Source organism: Rhinolophus ferrumequinum, chromosome 6, assembly GCF_004115265.2.
Source record: "Rhinolophus ferrumequinum isolate MPI-CBG mRhiFer1 chromosome 6, mRhiFer1_v1.p, whole genome shotgun sequence".
In the NCBI taxonomy this organism is placed as follows: Eukaryota; Metazoa; Chordata; class Mammalia; order Chiroptera; family Rhinolophidae; genus Rhinolophus; species Rhinolophus ferrumequinum.
This window is the reverse complement of record NC_046289.1, coordinates 50,130,342-50,148,724: the sequence shown is the minus strand read 5'-3', so window position 1 is coordinate 50,148,724 and position 18,383 is coordinate 50,130,342. Positions and strand designations below refer to the sequence as shown.

At 35.1% G+C, this 18,383-nt stretch overlaps 1 protein-coding gene across 4 annotated transcripts in view; it reads right to left on the bottom strand.

Moving 5' to 3' along the window:
- BNIP2 (BCL2 interacting protein 2) overlaps positions 1–18,114 on the bottom strand; it is a 37,301-nt gene extending 19,187 nt beyond the window's left edge. Inside the window, exons 1-10 of one of the 4 annotated variants that reach the window (XM_033107549.1) lie at positions 17,840–18,114; positions 9,928–10,034; positions 8,980–9,047; positions 8,346–8,522; positions 6,489–6,665; positions 3,835–3,937; positions 2,699–2,830; positions 1,484–1,570; positions 1,266–1,364; positions 491–526 (exon numbers count right to left, since the gene is read on the bottom strand). In XM_033107549.1, coding sequence (XP_032963440.1) covers positions 491–526; positions 1,266–1,364; positions 1,484–1,570; positions 2,699–2,830; positions 3,835–3,937; positions 6,489–6,665; positions 8,346–8,522; positions 8,980–9,047; positions 9,928–9,977 — 929 coding nt within the window. In that variant the 5' untranslated portion in view covers positions 9,978–10,034; positions 17,840–18,114. The remainder of the gene's footprint in view (positions 1–490; positions 527–1,265; positions 1,365–1,483; positions 1,571–2,698; positions 2,831–3,834; positions 3,938–6,488; positions 6,666–8,345; positions 8,523–8,979; positions 9,048–9,927; positions 10,035–17,839) is intronic. The other 3 variants (XM_033107550.1, XM_033107551.1, XM_033107552.1) reach the window with 3 other exon arrangements.
- Between the last annotated feature and the right edge of the window lie 269 nt (positions 18,115–18,383).

The following is an 18,383-nucleotide window of genomic DNA, read 5'->3' as shown; positions in this document are numbered from 1 at the left end:
TTTGACTGGTTAGCAGGCCATTTAAGCGTACAAGGAAATCAATGTTGGTTAGCCAAAGAACATGTGCATTGTAAATATAATCAACCCCAGGGAAATAAATATTTCTTTAAAAAGCACACATATATTTCAAAAGGACAAGTTACAGATTTAAAAAATATAGTGAAACAGAGAGTCTTAAAAGTAATTAGTTTTTCAAATAGTATTCTTTGTAATTTCTCTGGTTTTATCATCAGTATTTATACCAAAAAGGAAGATGGGCTGTAGCCTTTAATTCCTAATTGGCATTATATATGGTGTTAAAACAGAGTGAATCCAAGCCATATTCAGCACCAGGAATTTTGCATTCACTCTGTATTTGGATTCTGCGGTACATTTATATTTACAAATACAATTATCTTTGTTCACAAGCTAACCAACCAATAAAGTAGAGTTAGTCTGTGCAATGCAAATGGACTAGTCTAGATGCAACCCAGTCAAGGTGTGCATATACCTTTTTTGTTTCTTTTTTAACTTTTCTTCTTCATACCTTGGTAGGGAAGAGTTATTTCAGTAAATATACATGTTATGAAGAGGAATAAAAACTCAAAAACAGGCATTAAAAATAAAATTATGTAAGTTTGCAAGCAAAACCAAAAATATTTAAAATACTAACGTAGAAAGTCAAAACTGACTTAAGAAATCTGGCTTTGACACATTAAACAGATTAAAATCTCAGATTAAGAGAACAAAGAAACTTTTTTCTACTTTACAGCACTGTGATACTCAAGTATTTATGTTAACAGCCTTTACCAAGTCCTCTTAAGTTAGATAGAAGTAAGTGAATTTGGTAAACAGAATAAATTCCAGCCACTGGAAAGTATTAGTTATGCTGATATAAATAAATATTTTATTTCTCTAGTAATATGATTATTCCATGTCATGATGAGCTTATTCAAATTAGGAGAGCAGCATATATATGTTGGAGAATGTTCTTTAGTATTGACCAAACAGGATATCATCTCTTAGATTGTAACCAGTCTCTACAAATATAAATAAATCACATGCAAAAATAATTTTTCCTACTACTTCAACTGATGTCCTTAAGAAAACGGCGACTTATGGGGAAGGTGTTGGAAAACGGCTTCTTCCCCTTTTTCTTTGTCATAAAAACAAAAGTTACAAAACACTTATATAAAATGAGAAAAAATGAGTATTGAAAAATATTTACCTCTTGTACATCAACATATAAAAATCCAACACAATTAAAGAAATAAAACAAAACATACTGTTTTATGCATTCTGGTATGCCAACATATTCCATGGGGACAAGTTCCGCTAGTTCTGCCAAATTAAAGACGTATCTAATTTTTTGGCTGAATTTTGAGCTAAGGAAGAAAATAAAAATAATTACCTCAATATTTCTGACCAATAGAACTGACAAGAAATTCATACAAGGAGTTTGCATTTTTGCTTTTTTTTAAGTCAATGGCTTTCAGAAAATTACCTAATAAACGGTCTTGTAACAGCCAGAAGTGTTCTGATAAACCAAGAGGGATGTACGATGATTAGAGATTTTAGGTTTTTCCGTAACCTGGAATTAAAAAAAAAAAAAAAAAAAAAAGACAATTTAAAAAGCTCTACAAATTCTAATGCTAGAAGTTAAGATATCAGTAAATATGTAGAAGTATATACATTCATTGAAAACTCCTCATCCAAAAGTTCTCATTTAGATGTTATAGTCCTTCAAAGACAAGAAAATATATTCTTGAATTCTGATGGTCCCTCCTATTGCTATGAGATAACCTTTACTTCATCTGGCTGAATTTACGCATAGCCTGTTGATAAATGTCTCCTAGCATACATCCACTTGTCTTCTGGATTCTGTCAACCAGTGGTAGAGGTCAATACCGAACACAGAAGAAAACTGCTTTCATTTTCACAGGAGTAGGGGAAACTAGTACTAATTTCCACACCATGAAAGGCACTGTGCAGGCGTAAAGATGGGAGTGGAGATCAGTAAGGCAACAAGCAATAAAGAAGTCTAACATTTTTATTAAAAATTAGAGACATTATTCTAGGTAACTGTTATATCACACATATTTCATACTTAAATAAGTCATCATTAAGGATTTCTTTTAAATCACAAGAACTAGCCAACATCATAATTAGGTATGAAGAGAAACCTATTAATGGTCTGAGTTGATTAAAGTAATTCGAATTAACTATGGTCAAATGAAACCAACTGGAGGATCCAAGTTCCTTTCATAAGCATGGATGACTAACTCCCAGGGAAATACTTCCAGAGCTCAGTCCAAAGAAAGATGATAGCTAAACAAGCACTTTAACATAAAATACACTAACACTATAAATTAGGCAAAACTCAGTATGTAATAAAATAAAAAATGTATTAAGTTCTCCATCTTTTCCCAAAATGTAAATTACAGGAAAATGTTCACTGTCATATAAATAAGGAGAAATAAAGAGCTATTCTGTAAGTCTGTTTTAAGGAATTAAAGTTATTCTTTACAAAACAGATCAAAATTGATTTCTTTCATAACACTAAAATACTCTCTCAAGGAAACAGAAACTTGCTATGAAATTAATGTAATTTAGGAAGTGGACACATGGTACCTGTAAGTGGCAACAGAAAATAAAATTTAATCTAAAAAGGCCATTATAAAAATTATTCAAACTAGCTTTCAACTGGTATTTACAGTACCTTCTATCAATTTGCTGGTAGCATTTCCTGAGCCATCCCAGACTGGGCATTTTTCTTCGAGTTGTTGCACCATTTAAATAAACTATCATGTAGTTTTCTGCTACTAACAGCTCCAAAGTGCCAATAACATACCTGCAAAAACAAACTAAAGACTTAGATATAGCTTTGCAGAATCAAACTAGATTATCCAAATTATATAGTTCCCTTCCCTCCCCTTCAACAACAGCAAAAACAATTAAAATTTAAATTGCATTAATTGGTATGATTATTTAAAGAGTTGTTTTATTTATTTTTAAAATTGTATTTATTAAGAGTTCTTATCTTTGAGAAATACACATTGAAATGTTTATAGATGAAATGACATGATGTCTAACATGTGCTTCAAAATTATACAGTGGTGGCAGTACCGTGTTTCCCTAAAAATAAGATCTAACTGGAAAATGAGTGCTAGCATGATTTTTCAGGATGCTCGTAATATAAAATAAGCCCTAATGCGTCTTTTGGAACAAAAATCAACATAAGACCTGGTATTATTTTAGGGGAAATACGGTAGGGCTTATTTTATATCACGAGCATCCTGAAAAATCACGCTAGGGCTTATTTTCCAGTTAGGTCTTATTTTCAGGGAAGCATGGTATAAATTGTGGGAATGAAGTGTAAATTGATAATTGCGGAAGTGGATCACTGGTACACAAACATTCAACATACTTCTCTCTACCTTTGTATATGTCTGAAATTTGCCACAACAAAGTTTTTAAAAAAACTCCACTAACTTGAGAAATAGAATGACTGTAGAAATAAAACAGAACTGATTCAGTTTAGTTACATTTGGCTTCTTGGGGGTAAATGTAATTTAGCCATGTAATTTTGAGATGAAAATCACTTCTTTATAATCAATGTGTCCTCATATGTAAAAGAAGTTGAAACAGATATGTGAAATGCTTATTCCAGTTTGAAAATAACAATTTCTTCTGTCTAGTTGGAAAACGAATAGTTTCATAATGCCAAATAATAAATACTTAAAGAACCAGAACTGGGATATTTATAATTTTTACCCAGCTAAAGTTCACTTCCTCAAATTGGACATCCCATTAACTCAGAATTACGTCCAAACATTTTTGTGAAGCTATACTTACTTAAAGAGATTGTCCATCAAGTATCTATAGTTAGGTTGACCACTTTCAGGCATAAAACAGACAGCAAACACAACAATGGCATTTAATCCATCCCCATAATATCCTGAAAAGGAAACCAAAGATAAAATCACCAGTATGATTTTACTGTGAAGATTTTTCAGAGGATATCTATATGGTTGATAGAATATAGTGGGTCTACTATCTTCCACACATTTCTGGATCAAAAAGTATTATTAGTATTATTGGATCAAAAAGTATTATTATTATTCTTTTATTTTTCAGATCTTTAAATTCCCTTTTCTCAAAAACAATAAAATTTTAAGAGGAAAGGGTGGGCATAAAAACTAGAAACTCAAACCAGCATAATCAGAAAGCCAGACTTCTTTTACCAAGTAGACAAATACAGTGATATAATCCAAGCAGACACAACACAATAGTATCTGCAATAAAACATTCTTATGCAGCTTATGGTTTAAGTGGGTGCTTTTAAAAAATTGTTTTACATTCGACGATGCCTAGCATTTTACAGATTTTAGGGTATTAATACCTAAGAAAAGATCCCATCTCTGACATAACTATAAATGAAGGAAAACTGCTAAAATGTGCTGTTTCAATTATAATCTCTAGATATTAAGCTGTATCCAGTAACAAATATTTTTGCTTTAACTTTCATTTCTGCTGTTTACAAACATGCACTGAAAAGGTTTGAACATTTCAAAGGTTAGAATCTTCACCTTTCTTAATCCCTTAGTCACAAAACATATTGATTATTCAATAGGATAAAATAGCCCTAATTATTTTCCCATAAGAATAAAGTATTATTTCTGAAAAATAATAATGTTTAAACCATGAGGTAGGTCTCACAACTTGCTTCCTATGAACTAGCTGAATTAATGCGTCTGTGGACTTCCTGATCCAGATTATCCTGGTTTTTTCCCATCTGATTAAATTAGGCAGAATAATATAACTGCAAATATTCAAGTGATTTGCTTTCAGATGAATGAAGTCTATGGAAATAAGATGGGGAATACATTTGGTAAAGAGTAAATGAAATGGAAATGACTCTACATGAAAAAACCAATCTGCTTGATCTGTGTGGCCCCGTCCGGCATTAGGATTTCAGGTAACATGACATGCTCTACAGAGTGAGTTGTAGTTTGACTACCACTAACATTCTGGCTCTATTTACATAGTGCCTAGGTAAACTTCTATATACAGCACAGCCAGACTGATAGAAGTTATAACTATACTTCATAGCTTTACCTATTTGACTTGTAACTGTCTTAAGGGAAGGGACAGAGCCTTATGTTTTTGTATATCTCACAAATATGCAAAGTAGGTGCTCCATAAAAATGTGGAATGAACTAGTTTTCTACTTTGTGGTAAAGATGAATGATTTGTTCAGTATTTTAAAGTAAATTAAGAGTCATAGTTTAAAAAGCCAGGTTTTACTTATATCCACAAAAGACTACAAGAATGTTCGTGGCAGTCTTAATCATAATTGCTCAAACTGTAAACTAACATGTCCATCAAAAGAAGAATGGACAAACTGTGGTTTACCAATGCAATAGAACAGCACTCAGCAATGCAAAGGAATGAACTACAGGTGCATGCAACGATATGGATGAATCTCAAAAACATTATGCTGTGCAAAAGTAGGCCAAAGAGTGCATTATGATTCCAGGCACATGAAATTCTAGAACAGGCAAAACTAATCATGGGGTAGACATTGGCATAGTGGTTACTAGAGAGGAGGTACTCCTTGGGAGGGAGTATTAGATAATTTTCTGGGACAATGACAATATTCTCTATGTCTAGGGGTGTAGGATATATGGGTATATATGGCGATATGATAAAACTCACTCTATTGTACACTTATGATTAAAGCATTTGTAAGTGAAATAGGTCAGTCAGAAGACAAATACTGTATGATATCACTTACATATGGAATCTAAAAAGAGAAATAGAAACAAGAATAGTGGTTACTAGGGGTGGAGGGAAGGGGAGCTATTGGTCAGTGAGTACAAATGTCGTTAAAAGATGAGTAAGTTCTGGGGATCTAATGTATAGCATGGTGACTATAGTTAATAATGCTGTATTATGTACTTGAAAGTTGTCAAGAGAGTAGATTTTTAAATGTTCTTACCACAAAAAATGATAATTATGTGACCTGACGCAGGTGTTAGCTAAGGCTCTGGTGGTGATCACTTTGCAATATGTATGTGTATCATATCAATATGCTGTACATTTTAAACTTATAATACAATCGTATATGTCAATTATATCTTAATGAAGCTAGAAAAAAATTTACAAATGCTACAAAAAAAAGGACTAGAGTATTTCACTGTATATAAATTATAAATGGATAAAAAGGCGAGAAAGTAAAGTTCCAGTTTGGGGAGGGTTCTAGGGATGGTGTGGGAAAGAGGCAGTTTTCACTGTACACTTATACCTTTTGAACTTACTACATGCATGTATTAACCATTTTTAAATGTTGGTTTCATCCTTTTACTTCAAACCTGATATATTTTTAAAATGACATGATGAATGTTTATTATGCTTTGAAATTGTATAATATCAAGGGAGAGTTTCTTTAAGCATTTAGGTTTCTGATATTGCATTCGGAAATCTGAACACCCTTTGGTAACTCTTACCTCCATGGCTGATAACCTTTTTATAGGGTTCAATTGCCTTCATATCAACCCTGTGGTCCTGTTCTCCAATTCTGAACATACGCCAGCGTCGTCCATCTTCTTTTTCCTCTGCTGCTGTGTATTCGGTAATTGAACCTTTCCTAATAACTTCAGTAGTTTTGGGTTTTGGAAGATCATCTGTCAAAATAAAAGGTTTTTGAATCCCAAATTGTTATTTATACCATAAAAATCAAATTACATGTTAACCACTTTACTATCTAATTAGAATGTTCAGAGAATTTTTCATGATACCCTCTGTGGAATTTTAAGTATTTCTTCCATAATAGAGGAAAAGACTTCCTCTTGATATGAGGCGATTTTATGCTTTTAGAAATCCTGGTTCTTTTAACTTTTTTGTATTGCCGAATTCAGAAAGCACCTAATTACAGTGCAACGTATATCCACAAGTTCAGAAAAGGCAATTCATACAGCCATCAAAATCTTGGTATATTGGCCCTACAATGCCTTTCCAGACTGTTTATTACAACATTGTCTTTGACAGCTATCAACACTATAATTACTTAATAATCTGGGAACAAACTCTTTTCTGTTGTTGAGCACATAAATTATTCCCCAAACATTATACCAGATAGAAAGTGGTTAACTAGCCAATGGTTATTTCTCAGTTGATCAGTTTTATAAAGCAGAAATTTATTGATAATATTCTGAAGTATACATGCAAAAGTATATTTTAAATTGACATTAGCCAAAGCATAAGCACCAATGATTAAGTGTAATTTATATTTCAAAATTGCATTTTAGCTGATTGTTAATGATGTAATGATTTTCAAAATTTTAGTATCACAGTCCTTACCAAAAGATGGGGGGAGGGGAACCTACTGCATGTTAGTTGTTTGTTTCCAAGATAAAGCTGTTAACGGAAAATATCCTTCCAGGAAATGACTACAGCAGCATTAAAGAAAGAAGAGACAAAACACACAGGCAGAAAACTATTTCAGTATCTTTAGAAAATATTGCTTATTACTGGACTGCTTTTTGAACCAGTAAAACAGGTAAGAAAAAAGGAACAAAAGATACAGCAAGCATATCAAGGATCTTACTTTTTGCTGCAGGTAAGATACTTAGTGCTAAACACTGCTTTGAAGTCAAAATCATTTTAAAGATGGAATATATATATACACATAAATTAACAACTATACAAAGATATTGTGGACAACAATTATCTAATTATAGAAAGCATGCAAAGCAAAACACATAACAATTCCCTTGAATGCCAAATAACAAAGGATAAGGAATATAAGGTTTGGGGGCTAAGAGTATACTTTAATTCAAGGTGGTTCTTTACAAAGTGCAGCCCTATCAGGTAAACCCCTTTTAAAACTTCACCCTCAAAAAACTCCCTTCAGAACCACCTCTCTGCAAACCCTTAACTACTTTTAGCACATTCCCTAAATGATGTCCCTTCAAAGCTTTTTTCTTAGCTGATCAACTGAATATAAGAATATGCCATAATTATCAAGCAGTATTTTGGGAGCAACCTTGAAAAAACAACTTTACAGCACTGGGCAATTAACAAAAAAAATAAAATAAAGCCACTTGTGTAATCTACTATAAACAGTTTGAAATCCATGAGAATATTCGGTGTTAGCAGAATTTCATGTCACAGTAAAAAGTGTATCAACTTTACAAAGAATAACATCATATTTCAACAAAATCTTTTAATCATTGATTTTAGTTGGTTTCATGATCAAGTTTTAAGTTTTCCCAATTATCCTAATATAAGAATGCCATTATAAAAACGTGTGTATATAAAGACATTCATTAATAAAAGGTCAAATAAAAGAATGAAACAATTACCTTCCCACTCAAATTCGTTACTGTTCTCTGATGGTGTGTCTAAGCCATCTAAGTCAATCTCCCCACTTTCGTCCAAATCATCTGACAACACAGAGCCATCGCTAGGATCCAGGGTCAGGCTAATGTCTGGAGCCATTAGTTTCTTTCTTACTTTATTCCCATTAACTTCTAGTGAGTCTCGAATGGGTAAACAAAGCGAAAGATATATTAGAAGGAATGCTTAAATGTCCACTTCATCCTTAGGAAAAAAATAACATTAATTAAACACAATTCCAAAGCACTAACTTACAACTATGGATTTTGATCACTACGTCATGGCAAGATGATATATCCCAGCAAGGATATCTTTTTAAAACAACAGAGGCAGACCTCATAGTCACCTCTTAATAGTAAAAATGATCTCCTCTCTTTAAGTGTAGACATTTTCAAAAAACTAGGATATGTATTTGGAAAGATAAATTTCCAAAAATTTCCAAAGCATTCCAAAAATGCTTTCCTCAACACTGAACTTATTATCCTTTGGCTCCCTATAATGGAACAAACACTGACTATATTTTTGACAAAGAAGTCTGTTAAAAAAATAGCACAATTAAAGTCTATCATTTTTCTGAAACTAAAAGCGTCACGTTCTTACCAGGCTGGCTCTCTGGTCCAGTTACAGCTAACATATCTGCTTCAATGCTGTCATCTTCTGGTAAAGGTCTAGAAGACACAGACATACTTTTTAACTAAGAAACTAAAAAGAAAAATTTATTTTGAAGTTCAAAGCTCTATTAAAAAGAGCTTATAGAAACAATTATGCAGAAAACTGAATAAAAGTGTTTAAGCTTCAGTACTTTACAAACCACTTTTAAAGAAAGTTTTCAGAGTGTCAGAGTTGACTTACATATTTATATAAGTAACACATAAAAGCAGATATAAATTCTTGTCACTGCTCTTAAATATAACTATGAAACAAAAAATTATAAACCTACAAACCAAGTATTCAAATGCATGAATTTAATGTAATATATGATACAATGTACGATAAAGCTAAATTGTTACTCACAATGGTAACATGGTAAGGACGGCTACAATTCTTTTGAGTTTCACATTTCTATATTACTATTACCATCATGTATTACGCAGTGACTCAGTACTCCACCAGCTGTCCATATTCCAACTACTAAGAGACTTTACTGTGCGCTGGATGATTTTCTGATCATGATGGGATGGAAGCATCATTTAAATATAAGATCTGCAAACCATCATGCTGTATGCCTTAAACTTAGTGATACATGCCAATTATTTCTCAATAAAATTGGAAAGGAAAACAACAAGATCTGCCTTTGCTCTTTTCTATTAAGAAAATAGAAAATAGATAGCTCTTTTCTATCACCTGGTGCCAGTACAACTTCAAATACAAATGAAAATGAGTCAAGGTAGCTGGCTAGATGATCTAGGAAATCCTTGCTTATTTATTTAATATGCTTTTTCTTAAAAGCAGAAAATTAAGCCCAATATTCATTTAATAGGTGACATTGCAATAAAGAAATACTAAAGTTTTGTTCTAAATCTGTTTTCATTTCAAAGTACTGCTCACATTGGAAAATCTTCATCTTGCCATTCTTCTTTAAGTTCCACACCTTCCATCCTCAGCTTGGACTCAATGTCAACTCCCAACTCCTGATAATCCAGAGAGCCAATGTCCTGTGAAAAGAAAAAAAAAAGTTTTTTTTTAAAAAAAGATTTTTATTAAAATATAGCTAACATACAATATTATATTAGTCAGGTGTACACCAGTTATTCAACATTTATATAATTAGAAGCAATCACCATGCTAATTCCAGCAACCACCTGACACCGTATCACACTACCACAATATTATTGACTATATTCCTTATGCTGTACATTACATTCCCGTCACTTACTTGTTTTATACCTGGAAATTTAAACCTCTTATTCCCCTTCACCTTCCTTCCCCCTTTAAAATTTTTCGTTTACAGCTGACATTCAGTATTATTTTATATTAATTTCGGTGCATTACATAGTATGGTGGTTAGACATTTACATATATAATTTAAGAAGTGATCCCCCTGACTAGTCTAGTACCCACCTAGCACTATACAGTCATTACCGTATCACTGACTGTATTTCCTATGCTTCATTTTACATTCCCATGACTATTTTGTAACTACTAATTTGTGCTTCTTTATCCCTGTCTTGTTCACCCTACCTCCCACCCCCCGCTCATCTATCACCCCGATAAATCTAGTACCCATCTGACACCATACAGTTATCGCAATATTGACTATAGTCCTTATGGTATATCCTACATCCCCAATGACTGTTTAACAACCAACACATACTTCTTAATACCTTCCCTTTTCGCTCACCCCACCTGGCAACCATCAAAATGTTCTTTGTATCTACGAGTTTGTTTCTGTTTTGTTTATTTTGTTGTCTCGATTCCACATATAAGTGAAATCACATTGCATTTGTCTTTCTCTGACACATGCCACTCAGCACAATACCCTCCATGCCGCCGCAGATGGCAAGAACCCATTCTCTTGCATAGCAGAGGAAAAATTTACAACTTATTTTCCGCTTTTACTTTTTATCTATAATCTTACACCTCCACCTTATCACCCACTGAGCTAAAGCTCAATCATCCGGTCATGAATTCAATTATACTGAGTCACAATTACCACTTAAAACAAAAGTTAGGAAACAGTATATATATTCATATTTGTTTTTAGTTGCATCTATGCATGTGTGCCCCAGGTTGTGATTTAAAATTCACTAGGTATTGTGAATTATGTAAAAACAACTGGTGGGGGGAAGGAATAAATATGGTCTCTACTCTAGATCCATAATTAAATTTTATGTCCTGGATTGAGGTTATTTCTAGAAATTGAACACTAGTAAACAGCATATGTACTTAGGATTCAGCAGAGCCAGTGGTACACTGTCATTTATATTTCCTTTTCTATGGCTTCAATACCACAATTCCTGAGCCACTTAAAAAAGGCATTCAGCAACTGTCCAGTAAATGAATTATGCTACATTTTGATTTGCTTCGTATCTATACCATGTTTTTCTCATGTAGTTCAGCATAAGTTTTCAGATAGTAAACTTAGTGAATATTTTTGTTCATCCAACTACATGTTTTAACTTAAGTCATAAATTTTAGTTTTTCCAAGGAAGGATGTGGGTGCCAAGATCCGTTCTTTTTACCCACTGAGGAACCTAGAAATTGGTTTGGTTGATGGAATAAGAAATAGAGGTTTAAATACATTATTTGAAAAGTCATGAAGATCAACTGGTTAACAGTGCAACAAAAATTGTGACAACTTTAGGGAGCAAGCGGTGTAAATGAATAATTCACTTACATTACAGTAAATCAATAGGTGTCTAAAGCTATTTTTTAAAAAACCAGAAAAACAAAGTATTTCTTAAGCGACAGAAAGATATTACTAGAAGATATTACTAGAAGTATTAAAAACAATGTTAAAGTTGACAGTAGTTGACAGCAATGGAAGAAGAAAGGGTGGGATGGAGAGAATGATTGATTCTTTTCATAGTAAATCTTTCTAAACCATTGGACTTTTAAAACCATGTATGAATAAATTTCAAAAATACTTATCAAATAAAACAAATGGTGCAAGCCATTCACATTTACTTCCCCTTAGTCTTCCAGATGCACAAAGTTGTGTAGAAAAAGCATTATGTTCTAGAAAAACAAAATTAAACTGGAAATTTTCTAGTGTTAGATTTCACATGCTGAACTATATTCCTATCTCTGTCAAATTGGGAGGCTCTCTTTCCAGTTTGAATTCTTACATATACTCAAGCAGAGGTTTCAAACATTATCAAAAGGTTTAAATTTTTGAGGACCCAATTGCTAGCATAGAAAAATGACAAATGCTGTCTTTTCCTCACCAATATATTTGCTCTGAAAAGTCAGTTAATTTATATACAGGAGTAAGGCATTTCTAATCCTCTGGGAAAACAGTGAGCTAGGTAATTTTGAGGAATTAATAAAAACACACTTAAAACACAATAATTTTGACCTATTTCGATTTTCTGTTTCTAATGCATAGCCTGTATTTTGAAGCAATTAACATACATCTTCAATGATCACTCCACAGGTTGTTCTCTGACAGCAACTCTTCCTCTGTGTAGAGGAAAATAAACAAAAAAAAGGATACCTACGTTGATAAAATACCTCTTCTATCCAAAATATACAAGGAACTCATGCAACTTAACAACAAAAAAACAAACAACCCAATTGAAACATGGACAGAGGACCTGAAGAGACATTTCTCCAAAGAGGACATACAAATGGCAAACAGACATATGAAAAATGCTCAACATCACTAATTATCAGAGAAATGCAAATAAAAACCACAATGAGACATCACCTCACCCCGGTTAGAATGGCTATCATCAACAAGACAAATAATAAGTGTTGGAGAGGCTGTGGAGAAAAAGGAGCCCTCATACACTGTTGGAGGGAATGCAGACTGGTGCAGCCAGTGGAAGGCAGTGTGGAGTTTCCTCAAAAAATTACGAATAGAATTACCATATGACCCAGAAATCCCTCTCCTGGGTATCTACCCAAAAAATCTGAAAACATTTATCCATAAAGACAAGTGTGCTCCAATGTTCACTGCAGCTTTATTTATGGTGGCCAAGACATGGAAACAACCAAAATGTCCTTCGATAGATGAATGGATAAAGAAGTTGTGGTATATATACACAATGGAATACTATTCGGCGGTAAGAAAAGATGAAATAGGACCATTTGTGACAACATGGATGGATCTTGAGATTATAATGCTAAGCGAAATGTCGGACAGAAAAAGCAGAGAACCATATGATTTCACTGATATGTGGTATATAAAACAAAAACAACAAAAGAACAAGACAAACAAATGAGAAACAAAAACTCACAGACACAGACAATAGTTTAGTGGTTACCAGAGGATAACGGGGGAGGGCGGTGGTAGATGAGGGTAAGGGGATCAAATATATGGTGATGGGAGAACTGACTCTAAGTGGTGAACGCACAATGTGATTTATAGATGATGTAATACAGAATTGTACACCTGAAATCTATGTAACTTTACTAACAATTGTCACTCCAATAAACTTCAAAAAAAAAAAAACCTCTTGTATTTATAATACCAAATTAAATAAAACAAAACAAAAGAAAAAATTATGGCCAAAAAAGCCCAAATTCTTAATACTTACTACTCTAGAGTTATGGTCAGGTGAGATGGAAGCATTCTATTATTAAAGGTTGAACACTGATACCCTTAGTCTCTTCCAAATTTTAACTCACTATACTTCTCAATGTTTCCTCAAGTCTTTGAAACTCAGTCTAAGGTGAATATATTTCCCTAAATTCAATAATTAGAAAAGCTTTCCATTATTTTGTCCCACCTTTCTACTGGTGGTTGGGAAAAATCTCAGGATGTTTTGGGTATCTTTTTCAAAGATCCCACCAATGCAGAAAAATATTTACTATTTCAAAAATAAGCGACTGAAAGTTGCTACCACTACATTCCCAAAACCAAGCACACAGTACCTGGAACATAACAGGCCTGTAAATATTAGTTAAATGAATACATATTTAATCGTAAGGCATGACACTAGATAGCAAGCCTTTCTTTTGCTCAATTTATTAGGCTTATTTTTGTTATTAAACTATATAAAGAGGCTTCCTGTTGTGTTTTACCCCTCAAAGAGTGTACTGAAAATATCTGGGGCAACCTACACACATGCAGTATCAATTTATGTTGGTACAAGTATTCCTTGTTTGCAAGAGAAAATATGTATCGTGAAATTCTAGAAGACAAACCATGTCTTTTAGCTGCTTTACCACTTGAACAAGTCCATCAGCAGAAAACAGCCTCTCTAAACACAGATAGCCCAAGTACTTCATTCAGCTCTCTCAGCCGATTCATTCAATTTTTATTTTAGTATCATACTGACATGTGATGTTAATACCCCACAGCATATAAACATGGATATTTAGTTTGGGGATAAATAAATAAGCTAGTTAAATGGAACCTAGGAGGAGAGATAAAGAGACTCACTTTTGACCATTTCGTCATGAACTTTAGGGGGAAAAGTACATTGGGTAGATAAAAACAGTTCAAATAATTGAGAGAGTACTGTTCTTGGAAACACTTTATCATCAGCAACTGTAAGAACAGGAAACAAACAAGAAAGGAGCAATATAAGCACAACTACTTTGAAGGAAATCAGGATACTGCTGACACAAGTTAACTGTGGCTGTTTCCCATTTTTTTGTTCATAGACTTTGGAAATTAGAATGCGGAAATAATACTTTGCAATGCTATTTGTTAAAATAACCTAATGCAACAGGAATAACCTGATTTCTCAATAGACTTGTGGCAGTTGTGGCACGTTATTACTGATGTCAGGTATAAGTGGAGGTCACAGATAAAAATTCAGACTCACGTCAGTGAGGTTAAAAATCAAGGAGATAATGGATTTCCTCTTGACACACCTTCAGAAGGCAGGTGTAGTGATAAATTCAACCAAGAAGGGGTTTTCCCCATGCAGCTTAGCAATATAAGCAAAAATTAAACATTAAGATCATATTTAAAAATGTCTGAATTATAATTTCACATGGTAGTTTTACTATGTAGTTTAACACTACTGCTGGAATAGGTAACCACATCTATGCTGAAATCAATTACAACTGGCAGAAGGAAATGCCCAGGCAAGGCTTTCACTGCCCCATTTAAGTGAAAGGGACTTATCCTAAATATTTATGTTCACTTTTTTCTATGAGACTGGCAACACGGGTAGCACCACAGGAAAATAATTTAGGCCATCCTATGTATTTATGAAGATCACCAAAACACCCCTGGAAAAAAATTCTACATGCTTTCTTGAGAGCAAGGTTACGTAGGTTTTTAAGAATGAAATGACACAATGTCACCTTACAATAGCCATCAAAAGGACAAGAAATAACAAATGCTAGTGAGGATGTGGAGAAAAAGGAACCTTCCTGCACTGGTGGTGGGAATGTAAATTGGTGCAGCCACTATGGAAAACAGTTTCAAAGTTCCTCAAAAAATTAAAAATAGAACTACCACATGATCCCTGTAATTCCACTTCTGGGTATTTATCCAAAGGAAATGAAATCACTATTTTGAAAAGATACATGCACCCCATGTTTATTGCAGCATTATTTACAATAGCCAAGATATGGAAGCCACCTAAGCGTCCATCAGTGAATGAATGGTTAAAGAAAATGTGGTGTGTGTACAGACACACACACACACACATACACACACAAAGTGAAGTAAGTCAGACAGAGAAAGACAAATACTCTATGATCTCACTTATATATGGAATCTACAAAAAACCACAAAACTGAGCTCATAGATACAGAGAACATATTGGTGGATGATAGAGGCGGGGGGCAAACCGAGTGAAGGGGGTGAAAAGGTACCAATTTCCAGTTATTGTAAGTCCTGGAGATGTAATGTACAGCATGGTGACTATAGTTAATAATATTGTATTACATATTTGAACATTGCTAACATACAGCGTTGCTAAGATACAGGTCTTAAAAGTTTTCATCACAAGAAAAAAATTTTTTGTAACTATGTGTGGTGATGTCATTTCATATTTCATAATATATACAAATCTCGAATCATGTTGTACAGCTGAAACTAATAAAATGCTGCATGTCAATTATACCTCAATTTAAAAAATGAAATGAGATACTCTATCAGAAATGTTCAGACAAAATTCAAGAAAAATTACAATCGTGCTGACTTTTCTCAAAATTGTGAAAATAAAGCAAAGTATAATTATGCCACCTATAAAAGGTACATTTATTAACAGTAAGAACATACTGGAGATGCTCTGAGACCTTTAAAATGATTTAAGTCTAATAACTGATCTCTGACACTTTGTTGCAGAGTTACAAATATTATAATTTTGTAATATCGTCATATTATACTAGTATTCTGCTTTACATAAGCTTAACAAAATACCTTTTGATCCACTGTCAACCACGGTTAGTTTATTAGATCTGGCTAAATATACTACTTTTCTTAAATGCCTTCCTTCTCACTTCTTTTTACCAGCATTACTTCAGATGAAATGAAGAGAACTGCTTTCCCAAAGGATGCTTTTCATGTTTACTAACCATTTGTACATTCATCATCTCCGATGTACCAACCAATAATTTTATGAAGTATAAAACACTGGTGTTATTATCCTCATTTTATCTTATATATGAGGCAAATAACACTATATCCTGGTTCCCAGACCTAGACTGTTTCTAACACAGCACAGTATCTCCAGTTCACTGGCAACTTTATACAGAATAAGCCTGTAATGCCAGATTTGGTTACACTTAGCTTCAAAGCTGTAATGCCTACAGGTGATCTAGTTCAAGTTCTATGTTTGCAGAAGCGGACCTGTCATACTTCCTGTCTAAGCCCAACAATATTAGACTGCAACAGAGATTATGAAGACCAAGAATAGTTTAGAGAAAACGTAAAATGACAACTAAGGAGAAGATGTGTAAGATCATCAAGAAAACAGTCTGTAAGGTAACTAAATTGGGTAACTTCAGTTACAATTTTGAGGAATCGTACTCATTTACAAAACGAACACGTTTAATTTTAAAAAATTTAAAAAAAATTAAGCATTAGGAGAAATAGAGATCCTAATCAAAAACGATGAGGATGAAAAACCACTAAAATGCACCCACACTTCAACTACCTATATGGAAGGCGCTATGACTACCTAGATGAACATGACAAAAGCTATGCCCTCAAAGAACTCCCGGGACAGACAGACAAGGGAAGTTTCAAAGCAACGTAACAGACCCAAATAAAGTTTTCATTTAACATGAGCTGGGCTAATAGATCTCCAGTGGCATCAGATGCATCCAGGAAACCCAAATCATTTTTGCCCGTTATTTTGGCAAAAGGTAGTGCCTGAATCAACGCAGGAACCCGGCTTTTTCGCGTAAGAGATCTATAAAAGCCCTGATTACAAAAGCCGTTTCCGTGTTTTATTCTGAGGGTACGAGGCACATCAGAAGTCCAACCTCCTTTGTTCTACACCAAGACGGACGCCGGTCATAACAGGGGACCAACGTGGCCCAGTCACCGCACCCAGACCGGGTATGTGCGGGGGGGCCGAGAAGCGGGCAGGTTCCATTCCAAGCAAAACCACCACAAACGGAAAAGGGGGTGGATGGATAGGCGGGGGGGGGGGGGGGGGGACAAGGATGGTAAATGCAAACAGGAGCCGAGCCAAGGGCGGGGGCCTAAGCAGGGCGGGGATCCGGGAAGCGTCTCCCGGGCAGGTTCTATGGCGCCCCCTACAAAGGATAATCCTCTGGGCTTCCTTTCTCCCGCCGACCGCGGACACGAGACCCTCAGACGCCCGCCCCCAGGCCTGTTCCCCGCCCAGACCCGCTGTACCCAGTTTTCCCGAGCTGCACTCACCCCGGAGGAAGCCTTGGCCCCCTCGTCTTCTTCGCCCCTCCAGGCCTGCGACGTGGGGCTGACGGCCAGGTCGCAGAAAGTAGTAGCGCCGAGCGGAGCCCGCTCCCCTCGGACGGCAGTGGAGACCCGGGCCCGGTATCCCGATCACAGCTGCAACGGTAGCGGCGGCGGAGCAGCTGACCCGGATGCAGACAGCTGCCCGGGAGGAAGTGACTGCATCCCCACCGCCTACAGGCGCAGCAGCCGGCGGGGGCGGGGGCGTGGCGTCTCCTTGAAGCCCGACAGTCCCTCCCCCCCCAGCCGTCGCGGACCGCCGCCTGCGCATGCGCCTGAGCGGCCGCCCGAAATTCCCGCTTGACTGGCGGGAGCAGTTGACGCCTTCTTGGCGGCGCCTCTGACGCTGCAGGCGCTTCCTTGATCTGTGCTGACGCTCCCAGCGTCTCAAAGAGCGATTTTAATATTATTTATGTTGGCTTTATTGATTGCTACAATAACTGTATATTATAAAATGGATGAAATGAGGGGAGGAAAAATAGCTGAGGTC